The sequence below is a fragment of the Cololabis saira genome, chromosome 13 (genome assembly GCF_033807715.1).
Source record: "Cololabis saira isolate AMF1-May2022 chromosome 13, fColSai1.1, whole genome shotgun sequence".
Lineage (NCBI taxonomy): Eukaryota > Metazoa > Chordata > Actinopteri > Beloniformes > Belonidae > Cololabis > Cololabis saira.
In genome coordinates this window covers 6,888,139-6,904,363 of record NC_084599.1, presented here as the reverse complement: position 1 = coordinate 6,904,363, position 16,225 = coordinate 6,888,139, and the positions used below count along the sequence as shown (strand labels likewise).

The following is a 16,225-nucleotide window of genomic DNA, read 5'->3' as shown; positions in this document are numbered from 1 at the left end:
TTTTGTTGTCTTTTATTTTGTAGGTTGTTGTCTTTTATATCGTGTATGTTATATGTATAATTTTTTATTGTATTATGGACCTCTTCTCGAGATGTGTCTCTAATAAAGTGTGAATTGAAATTGAATTGAATATTACAGAATGGATGTTCTGCTTTCTTTCTATTGTTTTATATTAATTTATACAATTTTAAGTCAAGCAGGACAAGTTTCTGCTTGACCTAAAAGGAAAGATATTTATTTTACTCAGTTCATTTTGTTATTTTGTATTAAAGTGAATTGCTGGATAATAATTTGTTTTCCATGTGTTCATGGCATTCAAAAATATGCATCTAATTCAATTCAGGTTCGAGGTTGACCGGCCCTGCCGATGAGGTGTCCCTTATTTATTTTTCAGGGAGCAACCCTCCTTTTAATAATGACATTTCCAGTTTGTAGTGAACAGAAGTGAATTGCATTGAACAGTTTTATGGAAACTGAAATGTCCTTCCATACAGTACTCGAGTTGTAGAAAAAAATCAGGGGGGATGGTGGATTTTATCATATGGGGACATATGGGGGTAAAATGGATTACTGCATAACTCAAAATCTTAACAAGAATATTTGTCTTATTTCTAGTTAAAATGTCTCATTTTAGTAAAAAAAATCTCATTACACTTAAAACAAGACTCATCACTGGAAAAAACAACAATTTTCACCTGTTTCAAGCAGATTTTATAAATCTTGTCCCACTGGCAGATTTTCCTACTTATTTCAAGTGAAAATTTACTTAAAACAGGTGAAAATTGTCAAATAAGTTATTTTTCTGGTGTTATTTTTCTGGTGATGACTAAATGTAGAAATAGCAGTAAAACCACATTCATTGATGAAATGACATAAGGGATAGAAAGGAGGGATGTCAGTATTACAGGGGGGATGATTTGGACCGTTTTTATTTCAGGGGGGGATGCCATCCCCCCTCATCCCCCCTGCTTCCATACTCGTGGACCAGCTGGTTAATTGTGCAGCTGCGTGACCCTCCAGCAGGGGGCAGCACCCTACATGTCCATGGGCAGCACCTCCACCTGGTTATGGGACGCCCGAAGAAGAGTGAGTGACGTCACGGCGCCGTTTCCTCCCTGCGTGTAAACAAAGAACAGTTCCGTCGACAGATGAGCTACAGCGGGCTGGAACCAGAACCAGGCCAGGCCCCGCGGACCCGACCCGCAGCCCGAGGGATGGACTGAACCTGCGGCGGCAGCATGTCTATGGAAGACCCGTTCTTCGTGGTGAAGGGGTGAGCAGTCCAGGGGAACTACAGTACCTGCTAACAGAGCTAATAAGTCTAGGACGACCCTCTGGGCTAGTGTTTAACTTCACCAGTTCACCTGACACCAGAGAACCCCCCCAGACCTGGTGGTGTCTCAGACCAGAGTTTCTCTGGTTGTTTTCAGGTCCAGGTCCCACGTGACCAGCGAGGATCTGGTGTCAACTTCAGAAGTGAATTTACCTGCAGCATGATCTCAAACATCCTCCCCCGGGGGGATCACTGCTGTCCTGCAGCAGCTAAACTCACTCTCAAGTAGGGTTAACAACCGTCCCTTGAAAGACGGAATCGTCCCGTATTTATAAACTAAAGTACGTCCCGTATTGAGCTGAAAAGGGACGCACTTTGTCCCGTATTACTGTGAGAGTCAGAGAATAGTCATAAAATGCCAATGGAAAATGATCTGTTGAGTTCATAAGTTATTTTTTCCTGTTTTACTCCAACTGTAGCTACAGTCATGGCCTTTCAGGCACAAATACAGGACTGTACTTGTACTTGACTTTTCAGTCTTTTTACAACCTCCCCTGCACGTGTGTGCTAAGTGTACTGCTGACAACAAAAATAAGTTTCCCCACTGAGGGAGAAAATAAAGGATATCTTATCTTATCTTATCTTATCTTATCTTATCTTATCTTATCTGTCTCAGAAAATTAGAATATTGTGATAAAGTCCTTTATTTTCTGTAATGCAATTTAAAAAAAAAAAAAAAAAAAAAAAAAGTCATACATTCTGGATTCATTACAAATCAACTGAAATATTGCAAGCCTTTTATTATTTTAATATTGCTGATTATGGTTTACAGTTTAAGATTAAGATTCCCAGAATATTCTTTTTTTTTTTTTTTTAGGATATTTGAATTTTCTTAAGCTGTAAGCCATGATCAGCAATATTAAAATAATAAAAGGCTTGCAATATTTCAGTTGATTTGTAATTGCATTACAGAAAGTCACAATGTTCTAATTTTCTGAGACAGTCCTATATGTTTACAAGTTTTCTACAGACTTTCTGTTTTGTTTTGTTTTGTTATTGCAGTAAAAATGTGCACTATTACAGAATGGATGTTCTGCTTTCTTCCCATTGTTTTATATTAATTTATAAAATTTTAAGTTAAGCGGGACAGGTTTCTTTTGAAGAAAGATACTTATTTCATTCAGTTCATTTTGTATTAAAGTGAATTGCTGGATAATAATTTGTTTTCCATGTGTTCATGGCATTCAAAATATGCATCTAATTCAGTTCAGGTTCGAGTCAAATAGTTAAAAAATCGTTTCACCCACAAAAAAAGGGGCTAAAAAAATGTACCACACCAGGAAGGGTGAAGACAATCGGGTTGGCCGGTCCTGTCCATGAGTCTCTTTAAAATAGTACTGTCCTTGGGCAAGACACCTTACCCACCTTGCCCCGTGTGAATGTGTATGAATGTGTATGAATGTTGGTGGTGGTTGGAGGGGCCGTTAGGCGCGATATGGCAGCCACGCTTCCATCAGTCTGCCTCAGGGCAGCTGTGGCTACAATGTAGTTTACCACCACTGGTGAGAATGTGTATGAATGAATAATGATTTCTGTAAAGCGCTCTGGGTGCCTAGAAGGGCGCTATATAAATCCAAGTCATTATTATTATTATTATTATTATTATTATTATTATTATTAATAAAATATCTTATTCAATGTAGATTATTGTCTAAATGTTATTGTTTATTATTTTACTGTTTTATTGTTTTATATCAGGGGTGTCCAAAGTGGGTCCTCGAGGGCCGGTGTCCTGCATGTTTTAGATGTGTCCCTTTTTTATCAAACTGTGATACAAGGAGCTTGGTCATCAACAGAACTATCCAGACTTTGATGACAAGGTGGTGACGACTCTTAATTAGAATCAGGTGTGATGATGCAGGGAGACAACTAAAACATGCAGGACACCGGCCCTCGAGGACCGACTTTGGACACCCCTGTTTTATATTGTCCTTGTGGCGTGGCATTGGGTACTTTGAAAGGCACCTGTAAATAGATTGTATTATTAACTCCTGCAAGTCTTCATGTTCTCCAGTGGGCCACAGTGGTCCTGCATTGGTCCATACTGGTCCTGTACTGGTTCATATTCACATTCTATCCATAGTGTCGTAGTGCTACCTGTTCCTGTTACCTGTTGGCTCAGGAGTGTTTCCCTCACCCGTTGACCAGGTACATGTATTCTTTCAGGGAGGTGCAGAAGGCGGTGAATGCAGCTCAGATCCTCCATCACAGATGGATCCAGCTGCTGCAGGATGGGGGCGGAGCCTCCAAGGAGGAAGTAGACTGGACCACGAACGAGCTGAGGAACAGCCTGCGCTCCATAGAATGGGACCTGGAGGACCTGGATGAGACAATCAATATCCTTTGTAACAAATCCGTCCATCTTAGCTCACACTACGTCATGTGAGAGGAGGTTGTCCACTTGTCTTTATGCAGTCCAGGACCCAGACAGTTGAATGTGTTTCTTAACGACCAGTGAACGCATAGTGGAGTCCAACCCAAAGAAGTTTAATCTGGATGCAGCAGAGCTGTTGAAGAGGAAGGCCTTCATCACCTCCACCAGGCACACAGTGAAGGTAAGAAGACCTGACACAGACCGAGGAACCAGGTGTTCAAGTCAACTCAGGTTTATTTCTATAGCATTAAGTGATGACGTGTCATCTGTGGACGTCCATGGAGGAGACTGTGAACAAGTTCAGGGCCTTTACTGTGTAGGAAAAATAGAAATAGCTGCCTCGGTCAAATTTCGAGTCGCCTCAGCGTTCAGAGAACCAAAAAAAAGTGTGTGTGTATATGTGTATACGTATATATATATATATATATATATATATATATATATATATATATACAAACCCAATTCCAAAAAAGTTGGGACACTGTACAAATTGTGAATAAAAATAGAATGCAATTATGTGGAAGTTTCAAATTTCAATATTTTATTCAGAATACAACATAGATAACATATCAAATGTTCAAACTGAGGAAATGTTCACCACTGTGTGGCATCCCCTCTTCTTTTTATAACAGTCTGCAAACGCCTGGGGACTGAGGAGACAAGTTGCTCAAGTTTAGAAACAGGAATGTTGTCCCATTCTTGTCTAATACAGGCTTCTAGTTGCTCAACTGTCTTAGGTCGCCTTTGTTGCATCTTCCTCTTTATGATGCGCCAAATGTTTTCTATGGGTGAAAGATCTGGACTGCAGGCTGGCCATTTCAGTACCCGGATCCTTCTTCTACGCAGCCATGATGTTGTAATTGATGCAGTATGGGGTCTGGCATTGTCCTGTTGGAAAATGCAAGGTCTTCCCTGAAAGAGACGACGTCTGGATGGGAGCATATGTTGTTCTAGAACTTGGATATACCTTTCAGCATTGATGGTGTCTTTCCAGATGTGTAAGCTGCCCATGCCACACGCACTCATGCAACCCCATACCATCAGAGATGCAGGCTTCTGAACTGAGCGCTGATAACAACTTGGGTTGTTCTTGTCCTCTTTAGTCCGGATGACATGGCGTCCCAGTTTTCCAAAAAGAACTTCAAATCTTGATTCGTCTGACCACAGAACAGTTTTCCACTTTGCCACAGTCCATTTTAAATTAGCCTTGGCCCAGAGAAAACGCCTGCGCTTCTGGATCTTGTTTAGAAATGGCTTCTTTTTTTACCTATAGAGCTTTAGTCGGCAACGGCGAATGGCACAGTGGATTGTGTTCACCGACAATGCTTTCTGGAAGTATTCCTGCGCCCATTTTGTGATTTCCACTACAGTAGCATACCTGTATGTGATGCAGTGCCGTTTAAGGGCCCGAAGATCACGGGCATCCAATATTGTTTTGCGGCCTTGACCCTTACGCACAGAGATTGTTCCAGATTCTCTGAATCTTTGGATAATATTATGCACTGTAGATGATGGTAACTTCAAACTCTTTGCAATTTTTCTTTGAGAAACTCCTTTCTGATATTGCTCCACTATTTTTTGCCGTAGCATTTGGGGAATTGGTGATCCTCTGCCCATCTTGACTTCTGAGAGACACTGCCACTCTGAGAGGCTTTTTTTATACCCAATCATGTTGCCAATTGACCTAATGAGTTGCAAATTGGTCCTCCAGCTGTTCCCTATATGTACATTTAACTTTCCCGGCCTCTTATTGCTACCTGTCCCAACTTTTTTGAGATGTGTTGATGCCATGAAATTGAAAAACAACATATTTTAACCTTAAAATTATACATTTCCTCAGTTTGAACATTTGATATGTCATCTATGTTGTATTCTGAATACAATATTGAAATTTGAAACTTCCACATAATTGCATTCTATTTTTATTCACAATTTGTACAGTGTCCCAACTTTTTTGGAATTGGGTTTGTATATACATATATACATATACATACATACACATTATATATTTTATCCTATTTTATTGCTTTGATTGTATAAATGTTAGTTTTACCCATGTTTTATGTCTTTAACTTATTTTATTGGAGCCAGAATTCCTCCACAACATGAGAGGCACTGATGAAACAATCACACCTATGGCGCTTTTCCACTAGTACCTACTCAGCCCGACTCGACTTGCCTTGCCCTCGTTTCTTTTCAATACCCAGATCAGAAGTAGGAGGGTTGGAGTGAAGCTGCTGTGACGGACTCCATCGTGCGACACAAACGAAGAAGACCCTCTCCAGCTATTGTGGTCCCTCATCGCACAATAATCGCCTTTTAACTTTTTTAGTTTGTCTCAGCACTGCTGAAAAGTCCGTTTGTAGCCTTGAGCAGACGTGGACTGATAAAGCTCCTGGTATAATTTTTCATTCCTCGTGGCTCCATCCAGCTCTCTCTAGATATTTTCCTCAGCCACCAGGTTTAGGAAGGTCTCCACCTCGGAATTTGACCACGGAACAGATTTCTGTGCTGCAATTGTTCTTTGAAAAAAATGAACAAGAAGCCGCGAGTCGCTCTTTCTCTGATGTCACATCCTGACTCAGAGTCTGACTCCAACCCCCCGACCAATCAGTGTCCTGTAGTGTGATGATGTCAGATACAGCCGACTCAGCAGCTTAGAACCTCAGCAGAATAGTTACAGAAAAGTATCTACTCTGCACGTTAGACCCCTAGTGGGAAAGAACCAAACCGAGTAGAGTCAGGCTGAGTAGGTTCTAGTGGAAAAGCGCCACTGTTAAATCCTGCCGGGGAACTGACTGGCAGAAGTGATCTGAATTGATGGATGTGAAGTGATTGATCTAATTGCTTGCTTGCTATGTGTCTGTTTTAAAGGACATGAAAGAGCAGATGTTGAGTCCAGGTACTGCCACCGCTGACGTGAAGAACAAACAGGTACGTGACACACTCACTCGGTGACCAGAGGTGGGTAGTAACGAGTTACATTTACTCCGTTACATTTACTTGAGTAAGTTTTGGGAAATGTTGTACTTTTAGGAGTAGTTTTGAATCACTATACTTTTTACTTTTACTTGAGTAGATTTGTGAAGAAGAAACTGTTCCTCTTACTCCGCTACATGAGGCTACGTTGAGCTGTTACTTTTCTTTTATCCCTTTTATCCGCGTTTGTTTTTGCATGTTTTGTCACATATACACAGACTCAAACACTGAGTTCATGGGCTTGTTCTAGTTCTGCCTGGTTAAAAAAGAAAAGTACAAAGGCTTGAAATTTTTTGCTACTTGTGCTTAATTTATTTTTTATTCTGTTATTTTATTTATTTATTAAAGTACTTGAATTTAATTTAAGATTATTTTAATTTAAGCAATTTTTTATTAATTTTAATTTATTTTATTGATTTAATTTGCCTAAATATGATTATTTTGTACTTTTGTCTGTTTGAATGGTTGTGTTAAAAAAATAAATCAGACGTTACTCAACAGTTACTCAGTACTTGAGTAGTTTTTTCATTAAGTACTTTTTTACTTTTACTCAAGTCATTATTTGGATGACTACTTTTTACTTCTACCTGAGTCATATTATTCTGAAGTAACAGTACTTTTACTTGAGTACAATCTTTGGCTCCTCTACCCACCTCTGTCGGTGAACCTTAGTTCACAGGAGCCTCAGGTGTGTTCTGTCCATCTTCCTGCTGGTTCTGGAGGAGCCTCAGGTTTGTGACTGGAGTCTGGTTCTGGTTTCAGACCCTGCTCGGAGATCATGGCCCTCTAGGGTCGATATGGCAGCCTGGTCCTGATAAATACAGTCGACTGGACAGACAGCTGCAAAGTGTCAACTCCCAGTTTATCGAGGAACATCAGGCACAGCAACAGGTACACACACACACACACACACACACACACACACACACACACACACACACACACACACACACACACACACACACCTACTGATATACCTGAAGAACGGCCACAGAAACACCTGCGTAGGTGAGTTGAGGTGAACATTAATGAGTGTGTTTGTCACAGCTGATGGTGGACCAGCAGGACGAACAGCTGGAACTTGTGTCGGGAACCATCGGCGTTCTGAAGAACATGTCCGAGCAGATCGGCATGGAGCTGGAAGAACAAAGCGAGTAAGAACCCAAGTACTGACCCGACACCTCCACACCTATCACAGGTGTAAGAACCAGAACACTGACCCAGGTGTAAGAACCAGAACACTGACCCCGGTGTACCAGGCATGTCAGAACTCAACCACTCCAACAGTACACCCAGTGGTTCTTTTAAAAACTACTACTGGTTAAATGCAAACTATCATTTCATAGGAAAAAAGTGTCTTCAGTAGAAATAGGTGCCCGATTCTATAGAAACAAAAGACTATTGAATGGAAACAGACGATTTCTTCATGAGAGAATATTCTGAATGCAGTTTGTTCACAAACTGTCAATTCAATAGAAGAAGACGATTGGTTCAAAAGAAACGCTGCTGATTCAATTGAAACAAACCATCGATTCAACAGAACTTACTATGGACTCAATAATAGAAAGAGACAATTTATCAAACAACTTTTAAAACAGACCTATGATGCTATAGAAACAGACCTTTGATTAAATAGAAACAGACAATTTATTAGAAAACTTGTAAAACAAACCTTCGATGCTATAGAAACATACATTTGACTCAGTTGAAACAGACCTTTGATTCAATGGAAACAGATCTTTGATTCAACAGAAACAGACCTTTGATTCAACAGAAACAGACCTTTGATTCAACAGAAACAGACCTTTGATTCAACAGAAACATACATGTGACTCAGTTGAAACATACCTTTAAACACACCTTTGATTCAATAGAAATAGACAATTTGATCCATTAGAAATAGACCCTTGATTCAATAGAAACATCCTGTTTATTCAATAGAAACAGACCTTTGATTCAATAGAAAAACCCACTGAATCATGAAAGCAGACTACGTATTCAGTAGAAACTCCACTTAGACATGGCACCGCTCAGATATAACTGAGAATATTCTGAACTACGTTCTTTCACAAATCAGTAGAGAGTTCAGGTTTGTCCTCATGTAAATGTTTCCTTTCCTATTACTTTAAGCTAATAAGATTTGTTAGTAGTGTCAGTAGAGGTACTGATATGTTTTTAGAAATGAGTGTTTCTTGGAAGTACAAAGACTAGTGTGGACCGTATGTGCTGCTTCCTGCAGGATCCTGGATGACTTCGGTCATGAGATGGACCACACTCAGTCCAGACTGGACAATGTGATGAAGAAACTGGCTAAAGTTTCCCACATGACCAGCGGTAATCTGCCCGGCAACACATGACACACACACACTGCAAAGAAATGAGCTAATGGTGGGGGTTGAGGTGTTCTCTCTGCCTGAACTGAACCCAGTCCTCTGTCGTGTTGAAGCCGTCAGCCTACACTATTAGTTTGGTATCAGAGGTTCAATGTCGCAGGGATGCAGTCCATAGCCGTCAAGTTTTGGATTTAAAAATGCGGGTAATATTCCGCTGCTTTCCCACCGGCCCGACCGAGGTCCAGTATCTTACATTTTAAGATAGATTTACGATAAATCCAAAATAACTACCTTTCAACCACTTATAAACTACAATGATGTGCTCAGAATCTGATCGGCCTTTGTTGACCCTGAGATGCTGTGGACATTCATATGTATGTAATTCCTATAATAGTCTAAATGAAAACACAAAGGGCAATTAAAGCACATTGATTTATTTGAAATATGTTCAGTGTATATACACATTGATTGTCTTCAAGTGAAACATTTACATTTTCTTTTCATTTGTCATTTTCACTCATGTGGCTCTCTGCCTTATCCTGGTCATCTTTAGGAAAGTAAATTTGGTTTCCCATTTTTAAAGATATTCACACAAAGTCTTTGCTTTTTGGGGGCAGAAATGCCTTCTCTCTTGTTACATCCATCCATCTCTCTGATTTGTTTCTCCTCGCGAGAACTGCCACCCAGGCTGCAGGAGGGGGCAGTTCTCGCGAGGCTAGTGACAATTCTGCAAACAGAAACAAACGTGCTGGAAATAAAATAAACGCTTAGCAAATAAAATAAACGCTGCAAACAAAAAGAAATGCCGCTGCAAATAAAATAAAAAAACGACACAAATAAAAAAGCCACAACGGAAGTGAATTACCGGGGACTATTTTTGCCGATGCACCGGTGTTTTTTACGTGAGAGGAGAAGAAGAAGACGAAAAAAATTACACGTAGCGACGTTGAACACTAACCTTTTCACTTATTTTCTCGTTCGTTGTTCTTCTTATTTCTTCCTTTTCACTTACGTCCTCTTCGTCTTCTTTTTCTCTCTCACCTAAAAAAACACCGGTGCATCAGCAAAAATAGTCTCCGGTAATTCACTTCCGTTGTGGCTTTTTTATTTGCGTCGTCTTTTTTTTATTTGCAGCGGCGTTTATTTTATTTGCAAAGCATTTATTTTATTTGCAGCGGCGTTTCTTTTTATTTGCAGCGTTTCTTTAATTTTCCGCAATGGCGAGACTCGGCCACCGTACTATCTTATGTACGATTTCAAATTTAAAGAAAAACTCCCCCCTGTTGACCCATCTGACGTTATTTCAAACATCTGATTGGTTAAAACTAACTGATCAGATATTTGTGACTGATAAATGAGCAGAAACTACCCACAAATGTGGGGTTATACTGCTGTAAATCTGCAGACCATCATAGCTTGTTTCAGTCAGTCCAGTGTTGAAAGCTCTTCAGAAACTTTTCTGAGTTATTGATCACCTTCTTGTCTCTGCAGATCGCCGTCAGTGGTGCGCTATCTGCGTGTTGCTCGGCATCCTCCTGGTCGTCGTCCTCCTCTTCTTTATCCTCTGATTGACGCCCAGAAGTTATGGAAAGATCTCTCCATCTATGTTCACTGGATCTTACTGGACTGGACTCATTAGGACTATAGCGGGCTGCTTTGGACGGTCCTGGACTCTACTGGTCGGTACTGCACTGAACTGGCCTCATACTGGTCTGGACTGAACTGTACTGGACTTGACTGATCTCACACTGGTCTGGACTGGACTGAACTGGCCTGATTCTGGTCTGGCCTGGACTAGACTGTACCAGACTCTTCTAGCTGAGTGCACTGAGAGCTTTTTTTTTCTTTAAATGCTTAAATATCGTCTCAGAGGTCAAGCACTTGAAACATATTTTACTTTGAGTTTGTCACAAACATTTATTTTATTACTAAGGTCCATAAAAACAGTTGAAAGGTCCGTTTCCATTTCAGAGAGGACCTAACCAGTCAGCCCCGGGACATACTTGCAGCGTGAACAGGTGTTCACATCTGTTAGCCTGCACATCCAGCTGTGTCGTGAACGTTTCTTGCCTCTATTTGGCCAGTACGTGTGATACCAGCGGCCTCCACTTGGGGGCAGAGTGGAGGCACTCGTGAAACTACGACTGTACAACACACAGCAAAGAAACCCTGGTGGTTTTTTTCTTTTTTTATTGGAACATATAGAGTAAATACCAACGTATAAAAAGCAGAAACACATAGCAGAAAAAGAACAACGTTGCTCAAACAAAAATAGAACAAAAACTATACTTTAGCTGAATGAGAATATAATATTACATAATCTTGAAATGTCACTTCGTACTTTCTGCAAAAGTGTAGATAAACCTGTCTGGTGGAAACTACATTTATGAATGGCTAATCGGTAAATAGTTGGGTGTGTGTGATTGACATTCTGTAGACACGCCCCCTGGCTCTGATTGGATTATTTTTGACAGAAAGTGCAGGTGGTGCCAAAGGAGCGGATTTGTTTCTCAAATTAGCTTGTTTATTTTCCGTTACCTGAAGGTAAACTGCAGAGCTTCCTAGCCGTCACCTGAGGTCAGCTGAGGTCAGTGGCGTCAATTCAGTGGAAGCTAAGGTATGGCAAGGTTACGAGTCACAGAACTTAACTAGAGTATCAATCAACACGTCCAGCAAATACTCATCACAGAAGTCTGCTATGTAGTTTATCTGTGTGGTCAAGAAAATTGGAACTTTTTCAAATGCAGTCTCGCTCACTGCAAAAACTCAAAATCTTACCAGGGATATTTGTCTTATTTCTAGTTAAAATGTCTCATTTTTAGTCAAAAAATCTCATTACACTTAAAACAAGATTCATCACCAGAAAAATAACTTGTTATTTGACAATTTTTACCTGTTTCAAGTAGATTTTCACTTGAAATAAGTAGAAAGATCTGCCAGTGGCACAAGATTTATCTTTTCATTAGAAGCAAAAAAAAAAATCTTGTTCCACTGGCAGATTTTTCTACTTATTTTAAGTGAAAATCTACTTGAAACAGGTGAAAATGGTTGTTTTTGAGTCTCGTCTTAAATGTAATGAGATTTTTTTTGACAAAAAATGTGACATTTTAACTAGAAATAAGAAAAATATTCTTGTTAAGATTTTGAGTTTTTGCAGTGTATAATAACTAGTGAAATCGATCATGTTGTTCTGATTTGCATTTGTAGTTATTCTATATGTATTAAGTAATAGAATAATCAATACAAATAAGACAGAGTAATTCCATAAATGTATTTAAAAAACAAACATTTTCATTTTCCCTTGAAGCCAAGGTGTGGCGGCTGCCGTACCTTGGCTTACTGAATTGACGCCCCTGCATGAGGTCACCTGAGGTCACCTGCTGCCCCCCCGGTCTAACAGCAGCTCAGCTGTGCAGGATGTGCACAAATATAATCAGGATACACGTGGCTGTCAAGGTGCGTTCACTTACACGCTGGAAACTGCAAGTATGTCCCAGGTTGTACGCGCCAGACTGGACCAGTATTAGCTCCCGTCTCCTGCAGAGGCCCATGGTGCATTCAGGGTGGACTGGGAAACCTGGGTTTCTCAGATCCCCCTGTCTGAATCAAAGAATCCCTGAAAGATGGCTGACCAAGTAAATCTCAGATTTCTAAAGTTGTTTAATGAAACCATTGACCAGGTTGCTTTGGTAGGTTGACACGTCACTACAGAGATTTTCTTCTTCTTCCTACATAAAGTGATCAATGAAACTGACAAGAATTGTGTGAATATTACAACGAGCCACACCTGGCGGCAGAGGTACGTGTTTGTCAACCTCCCAAATCTCTGATTTCCTGTTGTCTGAGGTGCAGCATGAGCTTGTTTAAAGAAACCGAACAACCATCGACCCACGGTTGTGTTCTGCTCTGCAGCCTCATGTCGGGGTGGCTGCCCCGGTTCAGTTCCCAGCGCCGTGGGTTTTGCTCCGCCACATCTGTCCGGGCTGCTGCCACCCCTCCATCAGGGGCGGGGCGTCGTTAACGGTCGACTGTTTACCTGAAACACGAGCTTACGGGTCAGCTTCAGCTTCAGCTTCAGCTCATGTTCATATAGGAGTTTAACCACTTTAGTTTGGGCTACATGGGTTTAGTTGAGGTTTAAGTTGGGGTTCAGGGGGTTTAGTCCTCGTACAACGATGGGAGTTCTGATTCAGCAAACATGTGAAGGCCGACTGTTTTCTGAGCACTCGTTCTGCTGGAGCTGATCGGCCCCTGAATCACCTGGTACTGAATCAGGAATCCCAGTCCGCCTCCCGCCTCAACCCGGACCCTCCGGCTCAGTTCACTGGGAACGCAGCGGCCTCGGATGACCCGGTTCCACGGGTGGACCGGGTCGCTGCAGTGGGGGACTCCACTGAACCGGGTCGCTGCAGTGGGGGACTCCACTGAACCGGGTCGCTGCAGCGGGGGACTCCACTGAACCGGGTCGCTGCAGTGGGGGACTCCACTGAACCGGGTCGCTGCAGTGGGGGACTCCACTGAACCGGGTCGCTGCAGCGGGGGACTCCACTGAACCGGGTCGCTGCAGCGGGGGACTCCACTGAACCGGGTCGCTGCAGCGGGGGACTCCACTGAACCGGGTCGCTGCAGCGGGGGACTCCACTGAACCGGGTCGCTGCAGCGGGGGACTCCACTGAACCGGGTCGCTGCAGTGGGGGACTCCACTGAACCGGGTCGCTGCAGCGGGGGACTCCACTGAACCGGGTCGCTGCAGCGGGGGACTCCACTGAACCGGGTCGCTGCAGCGGGGGACTCCACTGAACCGGGTCGCTGCAGTGGGGGACTCCACTGAACTGGGTTTCCCCTGCGTTTGTTTGTATTGCAACGGTTTGAACGTCCGCAGTTGGAACGATGAAGTTTCCAGACTTTTAATTTGAAATTGACTGAAACACTAAACATAGCGGTTGAGACGATACGTTTACTTTTTAAGTTATTCATAATAACAGTCATACCAGCCACCACAACAACGTCTTACAAATGAAACACAAACATCACGTTAAAAACACAATCAATTGTCTGTAAATGTGTTTAAATCTAAAACATTTCAGGTTCCTGATCTGGTCTCTACGTACGTTGTCGTGGTGGATGGTTGATGACCCGCGTCGATTTCTTTTTTTCTAATAGAAGATATTAATATAGTATTCTGAGCACATGACTCACAGCTACATCACATGCACGTTAACATGTAATTACCTTTAACCAGATATGCGTTTCCAGGAACAGCAGCAACATCAAATGTTGTCACCCTGCTCCGGTTTCTCCAAACTCCTCTTTTATTCACGGTTCTATGTTCTGATGTTCTGGTACTTCGGTGCCGCTGCGTTACAACCTGGTCCGTGCACTTCGCGCCCATCCGTTTTTTGTTTTGAAATGACAAAATAAAAATAGAGATATAATCCGTTTCCCATCTTTTGTTTTGATAATGGAAAACGGATCGTTACCCATTATTATTATTATATTATTATATTATAATATTTTATTATATTATATATTATTATTATTATTATTATTATTATTATTATATTATCCGTCAACATCACTGCAGTTTCCTGACGGAGTGAAGACAGATTACAGATTAAACTCATGTTTCACTCCCAGGTTTCATATTTGATTTATTTTCTGTTTCAACATTAAAAAATCTAAAACTGTTAATTATCAATCTGATGAACAAAAGAACCAGAAACACTTTCTTCATTTATTACTGCGCATGTGCAATCCCCCCCATTTGTCCAATCCTTGTTTTCAGTATCCTTGGAAACGAATAGGAAATAGAGAAAAGAGTTTTCCACTCGCTGTTTTAATTCCCAATTTCGATTTTCAAAACATCAATGAAATCGGATAACGGATAATGGATAACGATCCGTTTTCCGTTTTTTATTATCAAAACAAAAGATGGGGAACGTATTATTTTGGATTATTTCTCTATTTTTATTTTGCCATTTGAAAACAAAAAACGGATGGCCGAAGTCCACGGACCCAACCTCGCGGCAGCCCCGTCTTCCACATGGATGGCACCAGGAGTGAAGCGTGTGACCGTAGGGGCAGATCTGTCGCTCCAGCAGTGCTGGTTCGTTAGGACGATGATTGCACTACATTGGTCACCAACGTTAGCTGCACCGTTCACCCAGCGCGGTTCCAACCAGTCTGGCTCCAACCAGTCTGGTTCCAACCACGGTGGTTCCAACCGTGTTCACTGGTAATGTAGTTGGATACGAAGGCTTTAGGAACACTCCAGCTTTATCAGGTTTAGTTCTGTTTTAACTTTTTTTAGTTCTGGTTTAACTGATTAAGTTAAATTTTAGTTGGTCTTCATGTGGTTTGTGAAAACACTAAAAGTTTGAGTTATTTTATTTTTTTTACACGTTTTGTTTGTGTATATTAAGTAAAGACTGTTTACGTACTCTAGTTTCTGCACTGATCATAACTGTAAAGTCCAGCCCTGCTTCCTGTGCTGCTCCAAAATAAAAGCCTCTGACAGACGTTTAGCGTAGTGAAGGGCCAGCTGCTCTTGAACCAGGAGAACGGCTCAGCAGCCAGCAATCATCACGTTTAAGGTTCTTCATGTCACATCTGCAGCCCATGAAAGGTCATAAATGAAAACATGTACGAACTCCGACTGAAAACACCACAGCGCTGGTTTTGCTAGTCAGTATTTAGCTTTACAGAAAACGCCTATACCTTCCTCCCCTCCAGATGAAAAGAAATAAAAAGGCAGCGGAGACAGGAAAAAATAGAACTACTGAATTGTGAGGTGTTTTTCTGTATTTATATTATTTACTTTTGTGTCTTCATCTTCATTTCAATAAACTCCTGAATGAAAGAAGAGTGTGTCTAAGACTTCCAGTAATTTATCAGTTGGTGATCCTGCTGGATCATTGATCAGCGTGGTCTCCAGGAACTCTCAGAGGAAGAGGAAGTTGTGAAAATGAAAGTGCGTGTGCACACGCCTGCAGGCAGAAGAAACACTGCAACCTGCAGTAGATTGTTGGAGGGACTGAAGAGGAGTCATGACAAAACTCCAGTCTCCAAACAAAAATCATTTTTATTAAAGATTGAACCTGCAGCTTCCTTGTCGGGGTTCTGCTGGACCCTGAAGAACCGACCCGGACCCACAGCCCAACCCCCGGAGAACCGTCCCCGGTTTCAGATGACCTGCAACTTTGTCTG

The 16,225-nt window shown here is 41.5% G+C and overlaps 1 protein-coding gene across 1 annotated transcript; it reads left to right on the top strand.

Annotated features, from left to right (window-relative positions):
• The first annotated feature begins 1,086 nt into the window (after nucleotides 1–1,086).
• Nucleotides 1,087–10,976, top strand: stx6 (syntaxin 6). The gene is made up of 8 exons (XM_061737516.1): nucleotides 1,087–1,273; nucleotides 3,500–3,669; nucleotides 3,794–3,888; nucleotides 6,582–6,641; nucleotides 7,449–7,577; nucleotides 7,734–7,840; nucleotides 8,926–9,020; nucleotides 10,511–10,976. The coding sequence occupies exons 1-8, from the start codon at nucleotides 1,239–1,241 to the stop codon at nucleotides 10,585–10,587; spliced, it is 768 nt and encodes a 255-aa protein (XP_061593500.1). The 5' UTR covers nucleotides 1,087–1,238; the 3' UTR covers nucleotides 10,588–10,976.
• Nucleotides 10,977–16,225: the final 5,249 nt, after the last annotated feature.